At 45.4% G+C, this 23373-nt stretch overlaps 1 protein-coding gene across 1 annotated transcript in view; it reads right to left on the bottom strand.

Moving 5' to 3' along the window:
* Window positions 1-7961: 7961 nt before the first annotated feature.
* MUC4 (mucin 4, cell surface associated) overlaps window positions 7962-23373 on the bottom strand; it is a gene marked incomplete at its 5' end in the record, with an annotated part of 38166 nt that continues 22754 nt past the window's right edge. The window contains 12 exons of the mRNA XM_057488646.1: window positions 7962-9083; window positions 9993-10155; window positions 12057-12295; window positions 12373-12437; window positions 13577-13650; window positions 14030-14209; window positions 15068-15227; window positions 16898-17079; window positions 20347-20484; window positions 21558-21791; window positions 22193-22294; window positions 22822-22989. Of these exons, the coding sequence (XP_057344629.1) occupies window positions 8888-9083; window positions 9993-10155; window positions 12057-12295; window positions 12373-12437; window positions 13577-13650; window positions 14030-14209; window positions 15068-15227; window positions 16898-17079; window positions 20347-20484; window positions 21558-21791; window positions 22193-22294; window positions 22822-22989 (1901 nt within the window). The remainder of the gene's footprint in view (window positions 9084-9992; window positions 10156-12056; window positions 12296-12372; window positions 12438-13576; window positions 13651-14029; window positions 14210-15067; window positions 15228-16897; window positions 17080-20346; window positions 20485-21557; window positions 21792-22192; window positions 22295-22821; window positions 22990-23373) is intronic.

The following is a 23373-nucleotide window of genomic DNA, read 5'->3' on the forward strand; positions in this document are numbered from 1 at the left end:
CCCGGATGGCTGGGGCTAGGTGCTCGGCAGTCCTGGGCTCCGTCTCCCTCCCGCTCTGCCTGCTCTTCTCCCGCCGGGAGCTGGGGGGAGGGGCGCTCGGCTCCCGCGGGGCCGGGGCTTGTATCTTACCCCCTTCGCGAGGCGCTGGGTTCTCTCAGGTGCGGATGTGGTCTGGATATTGTCCTGTGTCCTCTGGTCTTTATTCTAGGAAGGGTTGTCTTTGTTATATTTTCATAGATATATGTTGTTTTGGGAGGAGATTTCCGCTGCTCTACTCACGCCGCCATCTTCCGCCCCTCTTCTAGGGGGCTTTTTTTAAACCAATTCTTTTGGATTTTCTATATAGAAAATCATGCCATCTGTGAACAATGACAGTTTTATTCCTTCCTTCCCAATTTGTATACCTTTTATTTCCTTTTTTTGTCTTATTGAATTACTTAGGATTTCCAGTACAATGTTGAAAAGCAGTAGTGATGGGGAGACATGCTTGCCTTCTTTCTAATATTTAGAAAGCTTTGAGTTTCTCAACATTAATTATAATATTAGCTACAGGTTTTTTTAAATTTTGGTATCATTAATCTACAATTACATAAGGAACATTATGTTTACTAGACTTACCCCATCACCAAGTTCCCCTGCCACATACCCCATTGCAGTCACTGTCCATCAGCATAGTAAGTTCCTGTAGAATCACTACCTGCCCTCTCCGTGCCCCCACCACCACATTATGCATGCTAATTGTAATGCCCCATTCTTCCCCCGCCCCCCACTTATCCCTCCCTTCCCACCCATCCTCCCCGGTCCCTTTCCCTTTGGTAACTGTTAGTACATTCTTGGGTTCTGTGAGTCTGGTGCTGTTTTGCTCCTTCAGTTTTTGCTTTGACTTATACTCCACAGATGAGTGAAATCATTTGATACTTGTCTTTCTCTGCCTGGCTTATTTCACTGAGCATAATACCCTCTAGCTCCATCCATGTTGTTGCAAATGGTAGGATTTGTCTTCTTCTTATGGCTGAATAATGTTCCATTGTGTATATGTACCATATCTTCTTTATCCATTCATCTACTGATGGACACTTAGGTTGCTTTCATTTCCTGGCTATTGTAAATAGTGCTGTGATAAACATAGGGGTGCATATGTCTTTTTCAAACTGGGGTAAATTCCTAGGAGAGGAATTCCTGGGTCAAATGGTATTTCTATTTTGAGCATTTTGAGGAATCTCCATACTGCTTTACACAATGGTTGAACTAATTTACATTCCCACCAGCAGTGTAGGAGGGTTCCCCTTTCTCCACATCCTCGCCAACATTTGTTGTTGTTTGTCTTTTGGATGGTGGCCTTCCTTACTGGTGTGAGTTGCTATCTCATTGTGGTTTTAATTTGCATTTCTCTGATGACTAGTGATGTGCAGCATCTTTTCATGTGTCTGTTGGCCATCTGAATTTCTTCTTTGGAGAACTGTCTGTTCAGTTCCTCTGACCATTTTTTGACTGGACTATTTGTTTTTTGTTCGTTGAGGTTCATGAGCTCTTTATATATTTTGGATGTCAACCCTTTATTGGATCTGTCATTTATGAATATATTCTCCCATACTGTAGGATGCCTTTTTGTTGTATTGGTGGTGTCCTTTGCTGTACAGAAGCTTCTCAGTTTGATATAGTCCCACTTGTTTACTTTTGCTTTTGTTTCCCTTGCCCAGGAAGATATGTTCATGAAGAAGTCACTCATGTTTATGTCCAAGAGATTTTTGCCTATATTTTTTTCTAAGAGTTTTATGGTTTCATGGCTTACATTCAGGTCTTTGACCCATTCAAATTTACTTTTGTGTATGGGGTTAGACAATGATCCAGTTTCATTCTCTTACATGTAGCTGTCCAGTTTTGCCAACACCAGCTGTTGAAGAGGCTGCCATTTCCCCCATTGTATGTCCATGGCTCCTTTATCATATATTAATTGACCATATATGTTTGGGTTAATATCTGGACTCTCAGTACTGTTTCACCAGTCAGTGGGTCTCTTCTTGTGCCAGCACCAAATTGTCTTGATTACTGTGGCTTTGTAGTAGATCTTGAAGTTGGGAACTGAGATGCCTCCTGCTTTATTCTTCCTTCTCAGGATTGCTTGGTTATTTGGGGTCTTTTGTGGTTCCATATGAATTTTAAAACTATTTGTTCCAGTTTGTTGAAGAATGCTATTGGTATTTTGATAGGCATTGCATTGAATATGTAGCTTGCTTTAGGCAGGATGGCCATTTTGACAATATTAATTCTTCCTATCCAAGAGCATGGGATGAGACTCCATTTTTTACTGTCCTCTTTAATTTCTCTTAAGAGTGTCTTGTACTTTTCAGGGTATACATCTTTCATTTCCTTGGTTAGGTTTCTTCCTAGGTATTTTATTCTTTTTGATGCCATTGTGAATAGAAATGTTTTCCTGATTTCTCTTTCTGTTAGTTCATCATTAGTGTATAGGAAAGCCACAGATTTCTGTGTATTAATAATTTTGTATCCTGCAACTTTGCTGAATTCTGATATTAGTTCTAGTAGATTTGGAGTGGAGTCTTTAGGGTTTTTTATGTACAATATCATGTCATCTGCAAATAGTGATTTGACTTCTTCTTTACCAATCTGGATTCCTTGTATTTCTTTGTTTTCTCTGATTGCCGTGGCTAGGACCTCCAGTACTATGTTGAATAACAGTGGGGAGAGTGGGCATCCCTGTCTTGTTCCCATTCTTAGAGGAAAAGCTTTCAGCTTCTCACTGCTCAGTATGATGTTGGCTGTGGGTTTATCGTATATGGCCTTTATTATGTTGAGGTACTTTCCCTCTATACCCATTTTGTTGAGAGTTTTTATCATGAATGGATGTTAAATTTTGTGAATGCCTTTTCAACATCTATGGAGATGATCATGTGGTTTTTGTCCTTCTTTTTGTTGATGTGGTAGATGATGTTGATGGATTTTCAAATGTTGTACCATCCTTGCATCCCTGGGATGAATCCCACTTGGTCATGGTGTTTGATCCTCTTGATGTATTTTTGAATTCGGTTTGCTAATATTTTGTTGAGTATTTTTGCATCAAAGTTCATTAGGGATATTGGTCTGTAATTTTCTTTTGTGGTTGGGTCTTTGCCTGGTTTTGGTGGTGATGCTGGCTTTATAGAATTGGTTTGGAAGTATTCCCTCCTCTTCTATTTTTTGGAAAACTTTAAGGAGAATGGGTATTAGGTCTTCTCTATATGTCTGATAAAATTCAGCAGTGAGTCCATCTGGCACAAGGGTTTTGCTCTTGGGTAGCTTTTTGATTACCAATTCAATTTCTTTGCTGATAATTGATCTGTTTAGATTTTGTGTTTCTTCCTTGGTCAGTCTTGGAAGGTTGTATTTTTCTAGGAAATTGTCCATTTCTTGTAGGTTTTCCAGCTTGTTAGTATATAGATTTTCATAGTAGTCTCTAATAATTCTTTGTATTTCTGTTGGGTCTGTCATGATTTTTCCTTTCTCATTTCTGATTCTGTTGATGTGTGTAGATTCTCTTTTTCTCTTAATAAGTCTGGCTAAAGGCTTATCTATTTTGTTTATTTTTTCAAAGAACCAGCTCTTGGTTTCATTGATTTTTTTCTACTGTTTTATTATTCTCAATTTTATTTATTTCTTCTCTGATCTTTATTATGTCCCTCCTTCTGCTGCCTTTGGGCCTCATTTGTTCTTCTTTTTCCAGTTTCAATAATTGTGACTTTAGACTGTTCATTTGGGATTGTTCTTCCTTCTTTAAATAGGCCTGGATTGCTATATACTTTCCTCTTAGAACTGCCTTTGCTGTGTCCCACAGAAGTTGGGGCTTTATGCTGTCACTGTCATTTGTCTCCATATATTGCTTGATCTCTGTTTTAATTTGGTCATTGATCCATTGATTATTTAGGAGCATGTTGTTAAACCTCCATGTGTTTGTGAGCCTTTTTGTTTTCTTTGTACCATTTATTTCTAGTTTTATGCCTTTGTGGTCTGAGAAGTTGGTTAGTAGAATTTCAACGTTTTTGAATTTACTGAGGCTCTTTTTGTGGCCTACTATGTGGTCTATTCTGGAGAATGTTCCATGTGCACTTGAGAAGAATGTGTATCCTGCCGCTTTTGGGTGTAGAGTTCTGTAGATGTCTGTTAGGTCCATCTGTTCTAGTGTGTTGTTCAGTGCCACTGTGTTCTTACTTATTTTCTGTCTTGTTGATCTGTCCTTTGGAGTGGTGTGTTGAAGTCTCCTAGAACGAATACATTGCATTCTATTTCCTCCTTTAATTCTGCTAGTATTTGATTCACATATGTTGGTTCTCCTGTATTGGGTAAATACATATTTATAGTGGTTATATCCTCTTGTTGGACAGACCCCTTTATCATGATGTAATGTCCTTATCTCTTGTTACTTTCTTTGTTTTGAAGTCTGTTTTGTCTAATACTAGTACTGCAACACCTGCTTTTTTCTCCTGGTTGTTTGCATGAAATATCTTTTTCCATCCCTTGACTTTTAGTCTGTGTATATCTTTGGGTTTGAGGTGAGTCTCTTGTAAGCAGCATATAGATGGGTCTTGCTTTTTTATCCATTCTCTTACTCTGTGTCTTTTGATTGGTGCATTCAATCCATTTACATTTAGGGTCATTATTGAAAGATATGTACTTATTGCCATTGCAGGCTTTAGATTCGTGGTTACCAAAGTTTCTAGGGTAGCTTCTTTACTATCTAGCCATCTAACTTAACTCTCTTATTAAGCTATTATAAACACAGTCTGATGATTCTTTATTTCTCTCCCTTCTTATTCCTCCTCCTCCATTCTTTATATGTTAGGTGTTTTATTCTGTGCTCTTTTGTGTTTCCTTTGACTGCTTTTGTGAGTAGTTGATTTTATTTTTTGCCTTTAGTTAGTATTTGGTCAGTCTGCTTTCTTTGCTGTGATTTTATTTTCTCTGTTGGCATCTATTTAGCCTTAGGAGTGCTTCCATCTAGAGCAGTCCCTTTAAAATATCCTGTAGAGTTGGTTTGTGGGAGGCAAATTCCCTCAACTTTTGTTTGTCTGGGAATTGTTCAATCCCTCCATCATATTTAAATGATAATCATGCTGGATACGGTATTCTTGGTTCAATGCCCTTCTGTTTCATTGCATTAAATATATCATGCCATTCTTTTCTGGCCTTTAAAGTTTCTGTTGAGAAGTCTGTTGATAGCCTGATGGGTTTTCCTTTGTAGGTGACATTTTTTCTCTCTTTGGCTGCCTTTAAACTCTGTCCTTGTCTTTGATCTTTGCCATTTTAATTATTGTATGTCTTGGTGTTTTCCACCCTGGGTTTGTTGTGTTGGGACTTCTGTGGGCCTCCATGGTCTGAGAGACTATTTCCTCACCCAGTTTGGGGACGTTTTCAGCAATTATTTCTTCAAAGACACTTTCTGTCCCTTTTTCTCTCTCTTCTTCTTCTGTTACTCCTATAATATGAATATTGTTCTGTTTGGATTGGTCACACCATTCTCTTAATATTCTTTCATTCCTGGAGATCCTTTTTATCTCTCTCTGCCTCAGCTTCTCTGTATTCCTGTTCTCTGATTTCTATTCCATTAATGGCCTCTTGCACTCCATCCAGTCTGCTCTGAAGTCTTCCCAGAGATTGTTTTATTTCTGTTTTCTCCCTCCCTACTTGCTCCTTTAGCTCTTGCATATTTCTCTGTAGGTCCATCAGCATGGTTATGACCTTTATTTTGAATTGTTTTTCAGGAAGATTGGTTAAATCTATCTCCCCAGGTCCTCTCTCGGGGGTTGTCTGGGTAATTCTGGATTGGACCAAATTCTTCTGCCTTTTCATGGTGATAGACGTAGCTGTAGACAGGTAGCACATATGTCAGCTGGGAGAACAAAATCCTTTCCTATTTTCTGGTTGCCTTGCCCTTCTCCACTGCTTGTGTCAGTTACCCGCACTCCTGGAGCCTCTGGATTAATCCCCTAAGCTGCTGTGGGTGGGGTCTCCATCAGGGTAGGGCAGAGCCCTGCGGGGAGTGGCAGGCATGCTGCGTGTGCTCTCCTGTGAGAGTGGCGCCCCTTCGCGCCTTGCCCCAGTTTCTTCTGCCTGTGCCTGGCAACTGCACGCTGGCAGCGGCCTTTGGGTCTGGCCCAGGCAGCTGCATACCAGGAGGAGATTCTGGGCAGCTCCTGGGGGCACGGCTGCTCCTGGGCTGCTCTGCCGCCACCACAGGCATGCGCAGCTGCTTTTCGGCTGCTCAATTACTGCCGCAGGTGCACGTGGCCACTTCCGGGCTGCTCTGCCCGCTGCCGCCTCAGGTGCTCACAGCTGCTCTCTGGCTACTGGCCTGCTGTGTCGGGGGCTGCTCCGGCTGGGGGAATGACTGGCAGGCTGCTTATCACTGTGAGGGGCTTCAGAGCTGCACTGCTGCCCAGGGGATTAGGGGGCCTGGAGTTCCCTGGGATTCCCAGCTGCTGGACTGAGTGTGCCGGGACACTTCCATCCAGCTGTGAGGCCCCTGTCCCTTTAAGATTTTCAAAAAGTACTCGCTTTTCTTTTGTCCCAGGGGAGCTGGTTGCGGGGACCCACTTGCAGATTTTGCTTTTCCGTTTCTCTGAGATTCAGCACACCATGCAATGTGTGTCTGCACTCCCCGTGCAGATTACTAAAGCTGGTTGTTTAGCAGTCCTGGGCTTTCACTTCCTCCCTGCTCTGACGACTCCTTTCCTCCTGCTGGGGAGCTGGGGTGGGGGGAGCGCTCGGGTCCTGCCGGGCCATGGCTTGTACCTTACCCCCTTCGTGAGATGCTGAGTTCTCACAGATGTAGATGTAGCCTAGCTGTTGTACTGTATCCACTGGTCTCTCTTTTAGGAATAGTTGTATTTGTTGTATTTTCAAAAATATATATGGTTTTTGGAAGGAGATTGCTGCTGCCCTACTCATGCCACCATTTTGGCTTCTTCCACATCATATATCAGCTATAGGTTTTTTGTAGATGTTTTTGAAAAGTCAAGCTGAGGAAGTTTCCCTGTATTCCTAGTTTGCTGAGGATTTTTAATCATAAGTGGGTGGTTGTCAGATGCTTTTTTCTGTATTTATTGATATAATCATGATTTTTCTTCTATAGTCTATTGATATGAAAGACAACACGAATTGATTTTTGAATGTTGAACCAGCTTTGCATACTTGGGAGAAATCCCACTTGGACATGGCATATAATTCTTTTTATTCATTGTTGGATTTGATTTGCTAATATTTTATTGAGGATTTTTGCTTCTGTGGTTCATGAGAGATATTGGTGTGTAGTTTCCTTGTGATTTCTTTTTCTGATTTTGGAATTGGGGTAATGCTGGCCTTATAGAATAAGTTAGGAAGTGTTCCCTCTGCTCTATAATCTTCTGAAAGAGATTTTTCTTCCTGAAATGTTTGGTAGAATTCACCAGTGAATCCATTTGGGCTATGTGCTTAATTCTTGAAAAATGAATGCTGGGATAAGTTTATGTGGTTTTACAGGAGACTTGATTACTTTGGGGCATTTGAGAGTAAAGCCATAGCGTTGTATGTATGGGAGGGGCTTCATCTACGGGGAGAAGTCATTCACTATGAAAAGCAGGCAGTATGGAGTCTCTGCTCAAAGATCATGTTGCTCTGGAACTCCCTGCAATACAACTTACTGACCTGTAAGAGCACCAGGTTTGTATCATGTGACTTCCTTTCTTACCTACCCCTATTCTTGATTGGACCAGGGATGAACATCTGATATAAAAAGCTGGACCAATCAGATTATTTTTCCAGGGATTTGGGATTTAGGACTAAAAAGCAGATACTCAGGTTCTCCATAGAGGAACTGCGGTATTCTAGACACAGGAGTTGTGAACCAGATGTTAGAATTGTTATACCAGACAGGTGTAAAGTTCTGCCTGATGAAAGAGAAAAATGAAGTGAAAACTCATTGGGTTGCTGGGAACAAGCAGAGTAGGGTTGAGGGGCTGTGGGGTGGAGAACCTCAGAAGACTCTGCCCTGGGCTCAAGAAAGGACAGAGAAAGTGTATCATGGATTGCATATCCCAGGTCTAAGGATGGGGTGGGTGGCATGCTTCTTTGGTTGGTTCCTGTAGAGGGAAGTGAAATGATGTAGTCCCCCGAGGGAATACAAGCAGTGGGGATAGGAATTAAACAGGAAAAGGCACTGTGTGTTTATTCTTTTGAAACTGATGGACAGAGACCAGGACAGAAGGGTCCTGGGAAAAAAGTCCAGGATATTCCATATGTGGTATCTCCACAGTCTGCTGCAGAGGGCCAGGCCTTGACTTCTGTTGGGAGGGGAAGAAAGGGATGTGGAAGCTGAAGTAAGAATCCAAGTCTGGGCTAGAGTAACGAAGCTTCCCAAAATGGAGTAACTGAGGACTTAAGCAGGACTGGGTCCAACCCACCTCTACTCCTCCACCCGCCCATACCTAGCCCTACAGTCACCAGAGGAAAACCACAAATAACATCTATGGCCTTGGAAACACAAAAAGTCAGAGGGATCTTATTTAAATAAACTTTAATTAGAAGTAAACTGGAGAGCTTTGAGTGCAAATACATGTTGGTTTTTAACTAAGAGACTTCACCGCATTGTTAACTCCAGTGTGTATGCGTGTGTGTGTATAGGTCACAGTCCTCTCTGTGCATATTTTTGTCCCCTTGTGTGTCTACTGAGAAGGTGTGGTCTTGTCTTTATTATTATTAATTGTCATTATTCATTCTGCTTGAAGAATCCTGAGTCGCCTACGGTCACCTTACTTTATGCAGGCTCCCCAAAGCCATGTCGCTGGGAAGAGTGCAGGTGAGGCTGGGGTGGGTCCTGAGGTATCCTAGGCCACGGCTGCCGAGTTGGGGTGAGGCCTCAGCTTTTTGACTCCACCGAGTAGGAATACCGTTTTCGGGGGCAACCCCAGAAGCGCAGAACCACAAACGCCACAATCCCCAGCAGCAAGAGGACGCCCAGGGCTCCAAAGAGGATCCCGAAGAAGGCGCCGAGTTTCACGCTCAGGTACTCACAGCGCACACCCCAGGGCGTGTAGATGGAGAAAGGCACACAGCTAGGGTCAGAGAGAGGGGCCGCGGTCAGCAGGGCGGGTGCTGGCGCTCAGCCTCTCCGCCCTCTCCTCCCAGGCAGGGCCAGAGAGGTTTTCCACCCCACGCTGGGCTCCCCCAACGCCAGGGAAGGAGGCGGGGTCAGCCCTGGGGCGGTGCTGAAGCGAGGCCACCGCTCCAGAGGCTGGCCGGCGAGCGAATTCACCGGGTCATCCTGACCGGAAGGGGGTGGGGCTCGCCGCAGGCGAGCATGCGCAGTCCCAGACCCCGCCCCGCCCAGGAGGGCTGCGCGGCACACCCAAACCCTGCACCAACACTCTACTCTAGGACCCGGAGCTGACGGTGCTGGCGGATCTCGGGCTGCAGTGCTGACGAGGGTGGACGGAAGGTACTCGTGTAACAAGAGGGCCTGGGTGGCGCTTCCCTATCCCCTCATGGAGAGCCCCTCCGACTGTTCATGAGCGAAGGAAACAGGGCGCCAGGTTTTGGGGTCTCCTCTGACGGGTACTCTTAAGGAGGGGCCAGGCCTAGACACTAGTTGGTAGCTTTTCACAAGGAGTAAAATCAAGTAGAAGAGTTTGGCTTTGGAATCCATATCCTGCTACCTAACTTACTGGGTACCGTGGGCAGGTTGCCTATCATCTCTAAGCTCTAATTTTCTCATCTTTAAAATGGTTATAATACCTACCTAGTGGCTGGTTTGAGTTTTAGAGGAAGTACAGCATATTTATTCTCTACACCGAGTAGACACATATCTTTTCTATAGTCCCCTTTTCTCTGATCCCTGTTCCCTCCACTGCAAAGGGAACCGTCCTAATTTTAAGACACCATGAGCTACGATGGCATTTCTGGAGCCCTAGCAGAATCTTTGCCCAGCTTAGATTGCCCTTGATCCTGCCCCCTGCCTCACTCACCTGCAGCAGGGCCCATTGGGCAGGTGCTGGCACTGGCCTCCGTGCTCACAGTAGCCCTCACGACATGGGGACACGCAGGTGAGGCCTCTCTGGGGGCTGTAGACCATGTGGTAGCCCTTGTAGCCATTGCACTGGAAGTAAGTCTTCAGTGTGCTCACGTTGACTGTCACGTAGGACACAGATGAACACAGAGAGTAATCTATTAACACCACATTCATACCTTTTCAATCAAGAATGCCATTTTCAACCATTTATCCTGGAAAATCATTAGAAAAGCACACAAATACATATGTTCATGGAAGTCCAGAGCAGCATGGTGTATAATAGCAACAATATTTGTCAGGTGGGGTTTTATCAAATAAAGAATATTACACAATACACAATAAGCAATATATAGCAGTAGGGAAAATGCATCGGTTAAGAGGATATGCTTTGAAATCAGCCAGAACTGAGGTGAAATTCAAACTCTCCTACTAACTAGTTGTGTGACTTTGGGGAACTTTATTTTTTTCAGCCTCAGTTTACTTTCTTTAAAGGAAAGGATGATAATAGCATCTACCTCACTGTGAAGTTTAAATAAGATAATATTATGCAGAATATTCAGTACTGTGTCTGACACAGTATGTGCCTAATAAACTATTACTATTAGTATAACATTCTATTTAAAATATAACCTACTCTATTAAGACATTATAAAATAATATATCATGTGGGAATATATACACAATATACATGGTAATATGTTTACAATTGTTTAATGAGGTTTCAAACATTAGGTATGATTTGATCCTTTATTGTAAAAAATATATGTGTGAAGGTTTCTATGCATAAAAGAATATTCAGAAGGATATGTACAAGTGCACTTGTCTCTGGGGATTGGGATTACAGATGATCTTTTTCTTTTCTTTTTGCTAATTTGTGTTTCCTAAAGTTTCTACTTGTATAATAAAAACTGTGGGGCGATTCTGTTTTCTTTAACAAAAGGAAGACCAGATCCGGGGTGGCTGTTCCCTTATCCCCACCCCTACCCCTGCCACACATACACATAGCAGTTTGGAGGACTTCACATTGTTGCCTCTAGGACGGAGGAGGCTCAGCCTGGATTCTAGAAGAAGCTCTTGGGTGGTCTGGGACCCAAATAACCACAGCAGCTTCTGTTGGGTTTGGCATGCTTACTGCCCTGTTCTCTGCCTCCCTCCCCAAATACGGTGGGCTATTCCTTTCCACTCTGGCAAATTTGCCAACCTGTCTCCTTCCAATGACAGGATAATCAGGACAATATTGCACAGGGTCCCACCCTTTCAGGGAGGGGATTTCTCTGCCCCTGGGCCATGTCTCCAGCCTTCAGCTTAATATCCTCCACTTGGAGGGCAAAGGCAAAAGGGATGTCATTGCTTATGTTTATAAAGCTCAGTGGTATTTTAACAAAATCATTAATAGTTAAAAAAAAGAAAAACATTAGCAGCGATGGTTAGGAAGGTGGCAGTTACAGTAATTGTTCTGTGAAACTGTATACATGGGGATTCATCAAACAGTATTTTGTGCTTGTCTTGAATCTAGAAAGCTTGTGAGTAAAATGTTTACAATTTCTCTCAAAAATTAAAAACAAAAAACCTAAATTAACTTGCTTCCTGCTGGTCTGCGGCCCTCAGTAGAATACTTTTCCATCATGCGTTGTGTGGGGAAGCTGGGATTCCTATAGCCAGGATCCTCACTGAACTTAAACCACTTGGTGATGTAACTGGCCTGTTGCTAGGCCACCACTTCCACACCTTTAGGCAATAAACTATTACTGCGCTATATAGAGAGTTCGGTCCGGTGCTCTGGGTGGAGGCAGAGACGCTAGTGTTTGGCCTACCGCCTGAAGAACAAGCCAGGTAATAAACCATTTCACCCCAAGAATGTTCTACTGTCATTTCTTTGGTCACACTGAATCCATAGTGAACTTGCCCAGAGCTAAAACCCATTGGCAAGACAGTCATTGGGCTGAAGATCTGTGACAGGTTCCTCTCTTTGCCTCCTGCCTCAGCTATCCCTGTAACTGTCCCCAAGATAGTGACTCACAAGCCATCACGCTGTACACATCCTCCCTGGAGATGGGGTAGAAGACCACGTTGTTCCTGGGCCCCTCACTACTCTTCTGCCTCATGCCCGAGGTCTGGAGTAAGAATGCCTGCACCACTGCATCCAGCAGCTGGGTGTTCAGGAAGTGGATGACCGGGCCTCGAGGGAGGTACTGGAACTTGGAGGTGACCCTCCAGTGTTGAAGGCAGCGTCCAGAGGCCAGTGCCATAGGGGGATTGCTGTGTGGGAGGGGCACTGTGAGGGGTTGAGAAGGAAGCAGAGGACCCAGGGACCAGGTGGGGGCAGTCCCACTTACATTTGTTGCACATCGCTGTTCCAGAGAAAGGCCCCCGTGTCCAAGTTCCCCAGTCTGTAGGCCACCTGGGGCAGCAGATGGGGGTAGGGGGCATGAGGGAGGAGGGTGAGGCCCAGTCCAGAGAGAACACCTCTCCCACTTTAATACATTTATGCATCTCTGTTTCCTTCTTTGTGAGCCCCAGGATGCCCAGAATGTTTGTCACCCGTCTGTGCACCCACACACCACAGCCTCGCTCAGGGCCTGGTATGGGTCCCTGCTTAATGACAGCTTGTTGGTGAATGAAGGACTTTACATACCTCTCCCTCACCCGTGGCTCCTGCCTCCTGTTACAAGCGGAGAATCGGAAGTGAATAGCCCCTACCTTGCCTCTGATCCCTGACTCACCCACTCATTCTCTCCCCTCATGCAGACTGAACATCAGTTATGTTTATGCAGACCTAGGGGATCAGGTGCTGGGATGTCAAGGGGACTAAGGAACAGTCAGTACTCAAAGACCCATAGTCTGGTGCAGTAGACAAATGTCAGCAGATTTACCATACAAAGTATGAAGTGCTGTTCTAACAGTAGTAGCAATAATAATAATTTTTGAACACTTACTGTGTTTCAGGCACCATGCTACATGTATTATCATTTAATTAACACCTTGACACAACCCATTGACATAGATACTATTATTTTTATTTTTACAGATGAGACAGCAAATAATTTGTCTAATTATTATTACCTGCTCTAATGAGTGGTAGAGCCAGGATTTGAACCCAGGTAGGTTAGGCTTCTAGAGCTTCAATAATTCAACTATGGGCTACTTTGCCTGTGATTGAGGAATAGACAAGGACATAGGAGCCCCTTGTTCCCTCTGAGAAGTCAGGGAAGGCTTCCTGGAGGTGAAATGCCTTCTCATGTTTCTTCCCTAGAATATCCAAGTGCAGGTCTTGAGGGACTCAGAAAGAGAGGTTGGGTGACTTGGCCACCCTAGACTCCTGTTTTCTGAGAGCTGGTCATTCCAGCCCCGTTGAAGGTCTCCGTCCTGGGGCTTCCTGCCTTCCTCACTCCCTGCCTTCCCTAGGGCAGGAGGCTCCAGCCTCCCCTAGCCATTGAATCTAGATGTACGATGGGAAGCAGAACATAAATGATGGCTAAGACCTCCCTCTGAGCCTGCCCAAAGCCCCCTCCCCACCCAGAGCTGGCCTGCAGTACTGACCGAGGCATTGACCTCTGCCATGGAGGCATTTTCTTCTTCACTGAGTGAGAGCTGGATGATTCTTTCAGGAAGCTCTGGAGATGGGAGAAGCAGATTCATATCACCTCTCAGGCTCATCCAGACTCACCCAAAGAGGCTCCCCATTCTACAGCGACAGAAAGTCCCTGGAGGAATCAGAAGCGGCTGAGGTGGCTGACCCTCACCTTAGCGTTCATTCGATTATGATCAGGACTTCCTGACTCTCTTCTAACCGGACCATGAGGTCACTTCAGTCCCTCCTCAGCAGACCACTCAGGCCATGGCTCGTGCTGTGACAGCTGCCCCCCCCTACTCACCCCCACAGCTGAGAGAAACTGGGAGTTCAAGGAACTTGACCCTGGCCTCCGGAGCCTCCCGTCTTCCTCCCAAAGCAAGAGAAGTGAGGAGGTGGGCACGATGGACATCTGGTGGTACCTAGAGGGATGGTCGGGATGAAGTTGTTCCCAGCCAGGAAGCAGCGGTTGTCGGTGAAGGCGGGGGGGCAGCTGCAGGTGGGCTGGCAGTCCGGAGCCTGGGAGATGAAGCAGTGGCCACGATTGTAGCAGTAGTCCACAGGGCAGGACTTGTTCCAGCAGAGGGAAGAATTCTGCAAAGCTGCAGAGGGAGCAGAGGTCGGCAACACCCCGCCAGGCAGCCGGAGGATCCCCCAGTCCAAGGAAAGCTGCTGTCAGGACGGGCTTGGGTTCTTTTCCCCAAAAGCCTCCTGCTTGTGAGCCACTCTGAACCCCAAACTATCCTTCTCCCTTTTCCAGACATTACTCTCCTGGGTAGCCCTTTTCCTCTACCAAATAGGTCTCTTCCCACTTATGCTGAGGGAAAGGAGTATTCATCAGATCCTCTGCCTAGGTAAAGGAACCAGAGGCTGGTGGAAGAAGGGCCTGCTTTCTTCATATCCACCCCCTTTTCTATGTTTATAAGACTGTGGTTCTACGCACTCTGGCCTCTGCTCAGAAGGCACAGTGGTCTCTAGATTTCATTTGGGAATTTTAGGGGGCTGAGTGGAGCCCTAACTATGACCTTCCTCATCACGACTCTGGTGACTCTGAGGTTGAGGAACAGCCAGCAGAAGGAGCACTCAGGACCAATGAGGCTCTGCTGCAGCCAGAAGCCCTGGGCAGCCCCTCCAAATGTGCTGGCTGGGGAGGCGCGGAGACCCTGGCCAACCGGCAGATGCTTGCCTCTGGTTTCCTGGCTGCTGCTGGAAGTCTCCTCCCTTCTCCAGGTCCTGGGTTTTCTTCGTCAGTGCCTCAGAGCACCTCTGCCCTGGCCTCTCCCCCACACCTGTACCATCTCTTCTCCTTTGGCCTCATGCTTTACCATACCCACCTATAACAAGCACTCCAAGGACAGCAGGAAAAGGGAATGAAGTAGTTTGCCCTTGGCTGTCCTGGGCCCTCAAAGTGTCATCTGTCCCCAGAACCAGCTCCTGCCAGGGCCTTGTTCCAGGCTGACCTGCACAGTGACGTCCATCCCCAGTCATGTTCAGGGGGCAGTCCTCACAGCCCTCCCCAGGAATGCACTTCACATTCTGGAAACACTGCTCCTCACACAGGTCCTTGGGCTGTTCACAGAAGCGGCCGAAGGTGTTCTCATCACACTTGCAGCCGGCCACCTGGAACGGGTTGCTGGTCACCGGGTCGCCAGGAGGCTGGACTACGAAGGGCTTCTGTGTTGACCCCCTGGCCTGAGAACCCATGCACCCTTCTGAAACCTTGTCTTCATTCTGCCAGAATCTACTGACCACCTTCTTACCGGACCGTGGCCCAAGGCAGTCCTTGCCCAAAGGCAAACTGTCCCCCAGCCCACTCAGCCTCCCTGGGCCAGTCTATCCCCTGCCCCCTCCGCCTGGCCCTTCCCCAGGATCTCAGCCTTTTCCCTCTCACATCATATCTCCTTGCCTGAAATCCTTTCTAGAGTAAGACAGTGGCTAAATAAGTAAATATTCTACTATCCCTTGTAAACGGGATCCCATGCAAACCGTGCTTACCTGGTCTACCTCCCTTGTTAACTCTCAGATCAAGAAGATGGAATCTCACTGCTTAGCACAGCGAGGACACACAGTAACCAGAGCAGTGGCACCGGGAGGTAACGATTCCAGAAGCCAAGCTCATCGAGCTCCTGGCCTCTCTTTTCTGACTCCCCTGCTGAGATGACTGGAAATCTCTCTAAAATGGAACCCTCCAACACTTCCCACCTCCTCCAAGACTGGATATTTTAGGCCATCTAGAATTTTATATATATATATATATATATATATATATATATATATATATATATATATATATATATTTAAATCTTTTTCCTTCTCTGTATTTTGTTTCCTTTTCCACCTCCTGGGCTCCACTGCCTCTACCCCCTTCAAGGAGAAGGGGATGTGTGTGTGTAAGGGTGAAGGGGGCAGTGGGGTAATGCCAGCCAAACACTTCCTTTCTGGCTCCTGCTTTACAACAGCAACAACGAAAAATTAAAAAAAAAAAAAAAAAGCAGGTGGGGCAAGATTCATGGACTTAGGCTGTGTATCTTGTTTAGAACTTTGAATGGAGAAAGATTTTCTCCAACCTGAAACAGAGATCCTTCTTTTAGTTGGAGAGAGAGAGTAAAAGAGAAACTAATGGAGTTTGGGGGTGCCAAGGTCAGAGGGGACCTACATCTCTGTTCCCAACACCAGGATGATAAGAACCCAGAGAGAAATAGCTGGGCAGAGCTTCCAAGTAGATTGGCTCTTAAGTCACCTTATAAAAGGCATCCTGTATATGAGCAAGGCCCAGCAGCCAGGCACCTCCTGGGTCTGAAAAGGAGGGAGCATGGAGCTTATGATCTATGTAAACTCATGCCCAGGGATCACACAGACATGCTACTCCACACCTACGTGCCTTGTTCCAGAACCATGGAGCTCGGGACCACTGGGGAACTCTGAAAAAGGCCAAGGTGGAAATTTCCTACCAGCCTGGCAGAATGGGAGGTGGGAGATAAACATTCAGTTGAGCTATAAGCAGTAAAGAAAGTTCTATTTCTTACAAACTTAAGTTTGTGGTCTGAGATTAGTATCTGCTCTACTCATCTACCACAATACCACCTACCTCCCAACACAAAAGGGCTGTATTATGACATCCCTTCAATTCCCACTGCCTCTCCCCTCAATACAGCACTATTTACAATAGCCACCTGCTTTTTTTTATTTTAATTTTTCGTTGTTGCTGTTGTAAAGCAGGAGCCAGAAAGGAAAAGTGTTTGGCTGGCATTACCCCACTGCCTTTCTCTCACCCTCCTCCCAACACTTACCTCCAGGGAGGAGATGCCCATCCGGCTTGTCTGGTTGTACAGACACTGGCTGGCTGCCCTGCAAGCGCAGACCACTGTCTTCGGCTGGAGGACAGATGATAAGTTGTCCTTGACATTCCTTGCTAGAATCTCCAGAGTAAATGGTTCCAGGGACTTTGGTGTCCATAGCAATGTCCCATTTTCTGCCCCGGGGAAGACGAGATTGTTGAGAGCTGGGAGCCTGACCTGCTCTGCTGTCTGGCACATCCTGGCATGTGGCAACCTGAATGCTAATGCTAGACACCCCCTACCCTTCTCAGACCACCCCTCAAATCTCATCAGACATTTCCTCGACAAGGCTGAGTTTGACCCTTTGATCCAGATCATGGTTACAGTCCTGGAGGTCCCACATCTTTACTGAAAGGGAGAGGTGGAGTTTGACTTGGCCCCAGCACAGAAAAACAGACAAGGAGAGAAACAGGTAGGTAAACATAGTTGGCAGACATAAAAATAGTGAGAAGTATACCAAATGAAGTTATTTGTATTTATTCAGATCTTGTTCTACATTACATCCTTCTTTTAATAGATGTAAAAGTGTTTTAAATTAATTTTTTATATTTATTTTTAAACCTTATTTTAGTATCATTAATATAAAATAACACAGGCAACATTGTAGTTACTAGATACCCCCAATTATCAAGTTCCCACCACATACCCCATTACAGTCACTGTCCATCAGCGTAGTAAGATGCTATAGAATCACTACTTGTCTTCTCGGTGTTGTACAGCCCTCCCTGTGCCCCGCTACATTATGTGTTCTAATCGTAATGCCCCTTATTCCCCTTCTCCCTCCCTTCCCACCCATCCTCCCCAGTCCCTTTCCCTTTAACAACTGTTAGTCCATTCTTGGGTTCTGTGAGTCTGCTGCTGTTTTGTTCCTTCAGTTTTTGCTTTGTTCTTATACTCCACAGATGAGTGAAATCATTTGAGATTTTTCTTTCTCCACCTGGCTTATTTCACTGAGCATAATACCCTCTATGTCCATCCTTGTTGTTGCAAATGGTAGGATCTGTTTTCTTCTTATGGCCGAATAATACTCCATTGTGTATATGTACCACATCTTCTTTATCCATTCATCTACTGATGGACACTTAGGTTGCTTCCATTTCTTGGCTATTGTAAATAGTGCTGCGATAAACATAAGGGTCCATCTGTCTTTTTAAAACTGGGATCCTACATTCTTAGGGTAAATTCCTAGGTGTGGAATTCCTGGGTCAAATGGTATTTCTATTTTTAGTTTTCTGAGGAACTTCCATATAGCTTTCCGCAGTGGCTGAACTAGCTTACATTCCCACCAACAGTATAGGAGGGTTCCCCTTTCTCCACATCCTCGCCAACATTTCTTGTTCCTAGTCTTTTCTATCTTGGCCACCCTAACTGGTGTGAGGTGATATCTCATTGTGGTTTTAATTTGCATTTCCTGGATAATTAGTGATGTGGAGCATCTTTTCATGTGCCTGTTGGCCATCTGAATTTCTTCTTTGGAGAAGTGTCTGTTCATATCCTCTGCCCATTTTTTAATAAGGTTATTTACTTTTTGGGTGTTGAGGCATGTGAGTTCTTCATATATTTTGGACGTTAACCCCTTCTCGGATATGTCATTTACAAATATATTCTCCCATACTGTAGGATGTCTTTTTGTTCTACTGATGGTATCCTTTGCTGTACAGAAGCTTTTTAGCATGATGTAGTCCCATTTGTTCATTTTTTATTTTGTTTGCCTTGTCCGAGGAGATGTGTTCAGGAAAAAGTTGCTCATGTTTATATTCAAGAGATTTTTGCCTATGTTTTCTTCTAAGAGTTTTATGGTTTCATGACTTACAGTCAGGTCTTTGATCCATTTTGAGTTTACTTTTGTGTATGGGGTTAGACAATAATCCAGTTTCATTCTTTTGCATGTAGCTGTCCAGTTTTGCCAACACAAACTGTTGAAGAGATTGTCATTTCCTCACTGTATATCCATGACTCCTTTATCATATATTAATTGACCATACATGCTTGGGTTTATATCTGGGCTCTCTAGTCTGTTCCATTGGTCTATGGGTCTGTTCTTGTGCCAGTAGCAAATTGTCTTAATTACTGTGGCTTTTTAGTAGAGCTCGAAGTCAGGTAGCATAATCCCCCCAGCTTTATTCTTCCTTCTCAGGATTGCTTTGGCTATATAGAGTCTCTTGTAGTTCCATATGAATTTTGGAACTATTTGCTCTAGTTTGTTGAAGAATGCTTTGGCATTTTGAAAGGAATTGCATTGAATCTGTAGATTGCTTTAGACAGGATGACCATTTTGACAATATTAATTCTTCCTATCCATGAACACGGGATGTGTTTCCATTTATTGATATCTTTAATTTCTCTCATGTGTGTCTTGTAGTTTTCAGAATATAGTTCATTCACTTACTTGGTTAGGTTTATTCCTAGGTATTTTATTCTTTTTGATGCAACTGTGAATGGAATTGTTTTCCTGATTTCTCTTTCTGCTAGTTCATCATTAGTGTATAGGAATGCAACATATTTTTGTGTATTAATTTTGTATCCTGCAACTTTGCTGAATTCAGATATTAGATCTAGTAGTTTTGGAGTCAATTCTTTAGGGTTTTTAATGTACAATATCATGTCATCTGAAAACAGTGACAGTTTGACTTCTTCCTTACCAATCTGGATGCCTTTTATTTCTTTGTGTTGTCTGCCATAGCTAGGACCTCAAGAACTATGTTGAATGAAAGTGGGGAGAGTGGGCATCCTTGTCTTTTTTCTGATCTTAAAGGAAAAGCTTTCAGCTTCTTGTTGTTATGATGTTGGCTGTGGGTTTGTCATATATGGCCTTTATTATGTTGAGGTATTTGCCCTCAATATCCATTTTGTTGAGAGTTTTTATCATGAATGGATGTTGAATTTTGTCAAATGCTTTATCAGCATCTATGGAGATGATCATGTAGTTTTGTGTCCTTTTTGTTGATGTGGTGGATAATATTGATGGATTTTCGAATGTTGTACCATCCTTGCATCCCTGCGATGATTCCCACTTGATCATGATATGGACGATCTTTTTGATGCATTTTTGAATTTAGATTGCTAATATTTTGTAATATTTTTTAATTGTTGCACTTCAATAATTTGGTGATTATATAAAGATGATTAGAGATGATTGCTTATTATTAGGTTGAGATGAAATGATCTTCGAATCCATTTACCTGCCCAGAGGTAGTCTAGCTAGCTGGCCAGACCTCCATAAGCCCATCACTACTACTCATGGGGGACCTCTTTGAATTTTAGGGGTCACTCATAAAAAATGCTGGTTCTGGATATTCCAGTGGAAAAATGACATGAAGTTGAGAAGGATATAATAATACAAAATTACCCAAAGCTTGACTCTGACCTCAACCCCTAGACCCCCAGCCAAGAGTTCTTACCAAGGAGCTTGAAATTGGGGTTGCTGCTTCTGAGAGTGAATGTGACATCCTCAGAGCTGCTGGTGTACTGAAGCTTCCTGGTCTGCCCTATGTAGGCTTCCACCACATGATCACCCATGATAGAAGGTGGGTACTGATCTGAAATACAGAGAGGGAATTGGGATCTGAGGCAGGACCCTTTCTTGCCTATGGATCTCTTTTCTCTTTCTCTGGTCCTCTGGCTTATGTGAGGCATTCTCAGGGCTGTGACCCACCTCTGGAAAGAGGAATTATTCGGGGGCTCTGCTCTCAGACCCTGTGTGGAGCAGATAGGAGTTGTACTGCCCACCTGGCCAAATCTCTGCTTTTTCTTTATCTTCTTCCCAAACAGGATTCAAATTCTTTCATGATCAGAGTGCTATGCTGGGCATGGTACAAAGTGAATTAGAGAACAGGGTTGTTCAAACCGTCACAGAAATTTACCTTTGGAAGAGGGCTGGAAACCATGAGGATAGTATCCAGGTGGGCATTGCATTTGTCAGGAAATGGAAAGGGAGTAAAATTTTTCATTGGTCTGTTTTTTGGAGCCCTGCAATTTCTATTTCATTGTTTGTTTATTCATTCAGCTACTTAACAAATAGTAATTGAGCACCTGCTATATGGCAGGCACTGTTCTAAGTAATGAGGACACAGCAGTGAACAAAAAATGAAAGATACCTATGAAAACTGGGAAATAGGTTAGTTATAAATGCTAAGGAGAAAAAATAAAGCAGGGAAGGTGAGTATAAAGTGTGGGTGAATGTGAAATCTTAGACAGGATAGCCAAGAAGGGCACTGCAGAGAGAGAAGGTGACTCCACTTGTGTAGAGACTTGAAGGGTCTGTGGCTGTCTGGGGGAAAGGTGTTCTAGACAAAGGGAATAGCATGTGCAGAGTTTCAGATTTAGGAGTGAACCTGGTATATCTGGAGGACACAGAGAAGCCAGTGGGGCTAGAGTGGAGAGGCTGGAGCAGGAAAAACTAGAAGAGTTTTGAGAGATGATGGCAGGGCTTTGAAGGTCATCATAAGGACAGGATGAACTGATTGTCATGGAAGGTTTGAGCAGTGGAAGAACATGAGCAAAAGAATGTTACATCTCTAAAAATGCATAGCTTAAAGGAATGTCATGTCAAGGGGGCTCCTCATCTGCCCCCTAAGTCTGCAGACACCTCCCTGGGCCTCATGCCACTTACTGAGGGTGATATTTATCGTCTGGTATCTTCTGAAGAGCATCTGAGTGTACAGTCCAATGCTTGTGTTTTGTGTGGCCAGGGTGTCATAGATGCATTGCTCTTCTCCATTGCACTTGGAGGTCAGATTTCCATCCAAGGATTTGTTTCCCAACAGTTGGGAAAGGAAGACAGGGGTGAAATTGGAAGGCAGATGGTCGTCCCTCTTGCCAAAGAGGCTTGTTTCATTGACTTTCCCTGTAACACATGAGGCACGATGACGATGGTACCAGGGATGGGACCCTAGCTATAACTCTGCAGGGTCCACCCCTCACCCTCACTTCATATGGTTTGGGGCAGGGGGCATGCATGGAGGGACAGAGTGACTTCTGGCTTCTGAGGATGGAAATCCCCACTGTAGTGAGTGAGGGCCACCCACTCTCCTCATCCTCTCTTCTAGGTAGAGACACAGATGGGATGGGGTGGATGGGACATATCTGGGGATACCAGAATCTTCAGAGTTCCCCCCCTGGCCTTTCCACCCTCTCTCATAAGGGACATAGGTCTGGTTCCCACAGGCCCGAGAGAGTCAGTGTGCACAGCTTCCTTTATCCTGGCTCCCCACCATCTGCCCTGAGGACTCTGGGACCCAGACTCACAGGTCATTCCATAGTGAAAAAGGGTTTCCTCAGAGCTCCCTGGGGGAAGTGTGGAGCCATCGGGCATCCTGAAGTCATCACCGGGATCATCATTCCAGACCCCTGGGGGACAGAGCAGGAGGTCAGCCACCCTGGGACTGTGGCTGACCCCTTCCCTCAGGAGCAGCTAGTGGGTCACACTCTTAGGCCCGGAGGAGAGGGGCACATGGAAAGCCTCTTTCTCTTGCACCTTGGTTGTGGTTTGTCCTGCCTGGGAGGGGAGAGCAGGGAAGAGGACCATAACAGCACGGCCCAGCCCTCCGTTTAGGAATGGGAGGAGAAAATGAAGGAGGAAAGAGAGGAAGCAGGAAGGGAACACTGGGGAAGGAGAGAGGAGAGGCAGGGTGGGAGGCCAGAGGGAGGAGACAGTCAGGGGGCTGTGGGGCCCACCCTCCCCAGGGCCCATCCCCAGAGCTCCCTGGGCATCCCTGGAGCCGAGCTTTAGGACAGGATGTGAACCTCAAACGCAGTCAAGCAGGTCTCTGTCCTCCCCTGCCATCTGGGCCCTCAGGGCTCTGTCCAAGGAGTCTGAGAGAGGGACAGTGAGCCTGAACATCTGCAGGCCATCGGAGGGGCTGCCTGCTTCTTACCCAGGAGGCCCCCTGTGCGGTCTCGATACTCCTCTGGGAGGCTGCAGGAGGCATGCAGGATGTTGGAGAGAGCAATCACTGACACAGTCACCGTCCCATCGAAGCTGGCTGACACCAGGGAGCCATTGCGGGTGATCACAACTCCGGTGTCATTGAATATCTCCTGGCCTGGAACATTGGGAGACAGATGAGGAAAAACCAGCGTCAGAAGCCTGCAGACCTGAGACTTGGCAGTAGCGAAGTTCAGGATGCAGAGAGGAGACTGAGAGCAGCTCGTGGTGTCCTGAGGGTGCCTTCTCCAGGGGCCCCAAACTAAGTCCATAGGACACCCTCAAGGCCCATGCCTCCTCCTTCTACCAGGGCACTAAAGACCAGCTGCTGCCCAGAGGCCAGCACAGCTCTGGAGGAAGTCAGGAGTGGGGAGGAAAGTTTAATGGTGGTTCCAGGGTGAAGGTGCTGCGCAGGCACAACTCTTGGGACAGCAGGGGTGGCAGCCTCTTTCCTCTGGCGCCCTGCTGACCCTGACCCCAGGCAGCAGGAGAGGGCACCTGG

This window comes from Manis pentadactyla, chromosome 1 (genome assembly GCF_030020395.1).
Source record: "Manis pentadactyla isolate mManPen7 chromosome 1, mManPen7.hap1, whole genome shotgun sequence".
Taxonomy (NCBI): Eukaryota; Metazoa; Chordata; class Mammalia; order Pholidota; family Manidae; genus Manis; species Manis pentadactyla.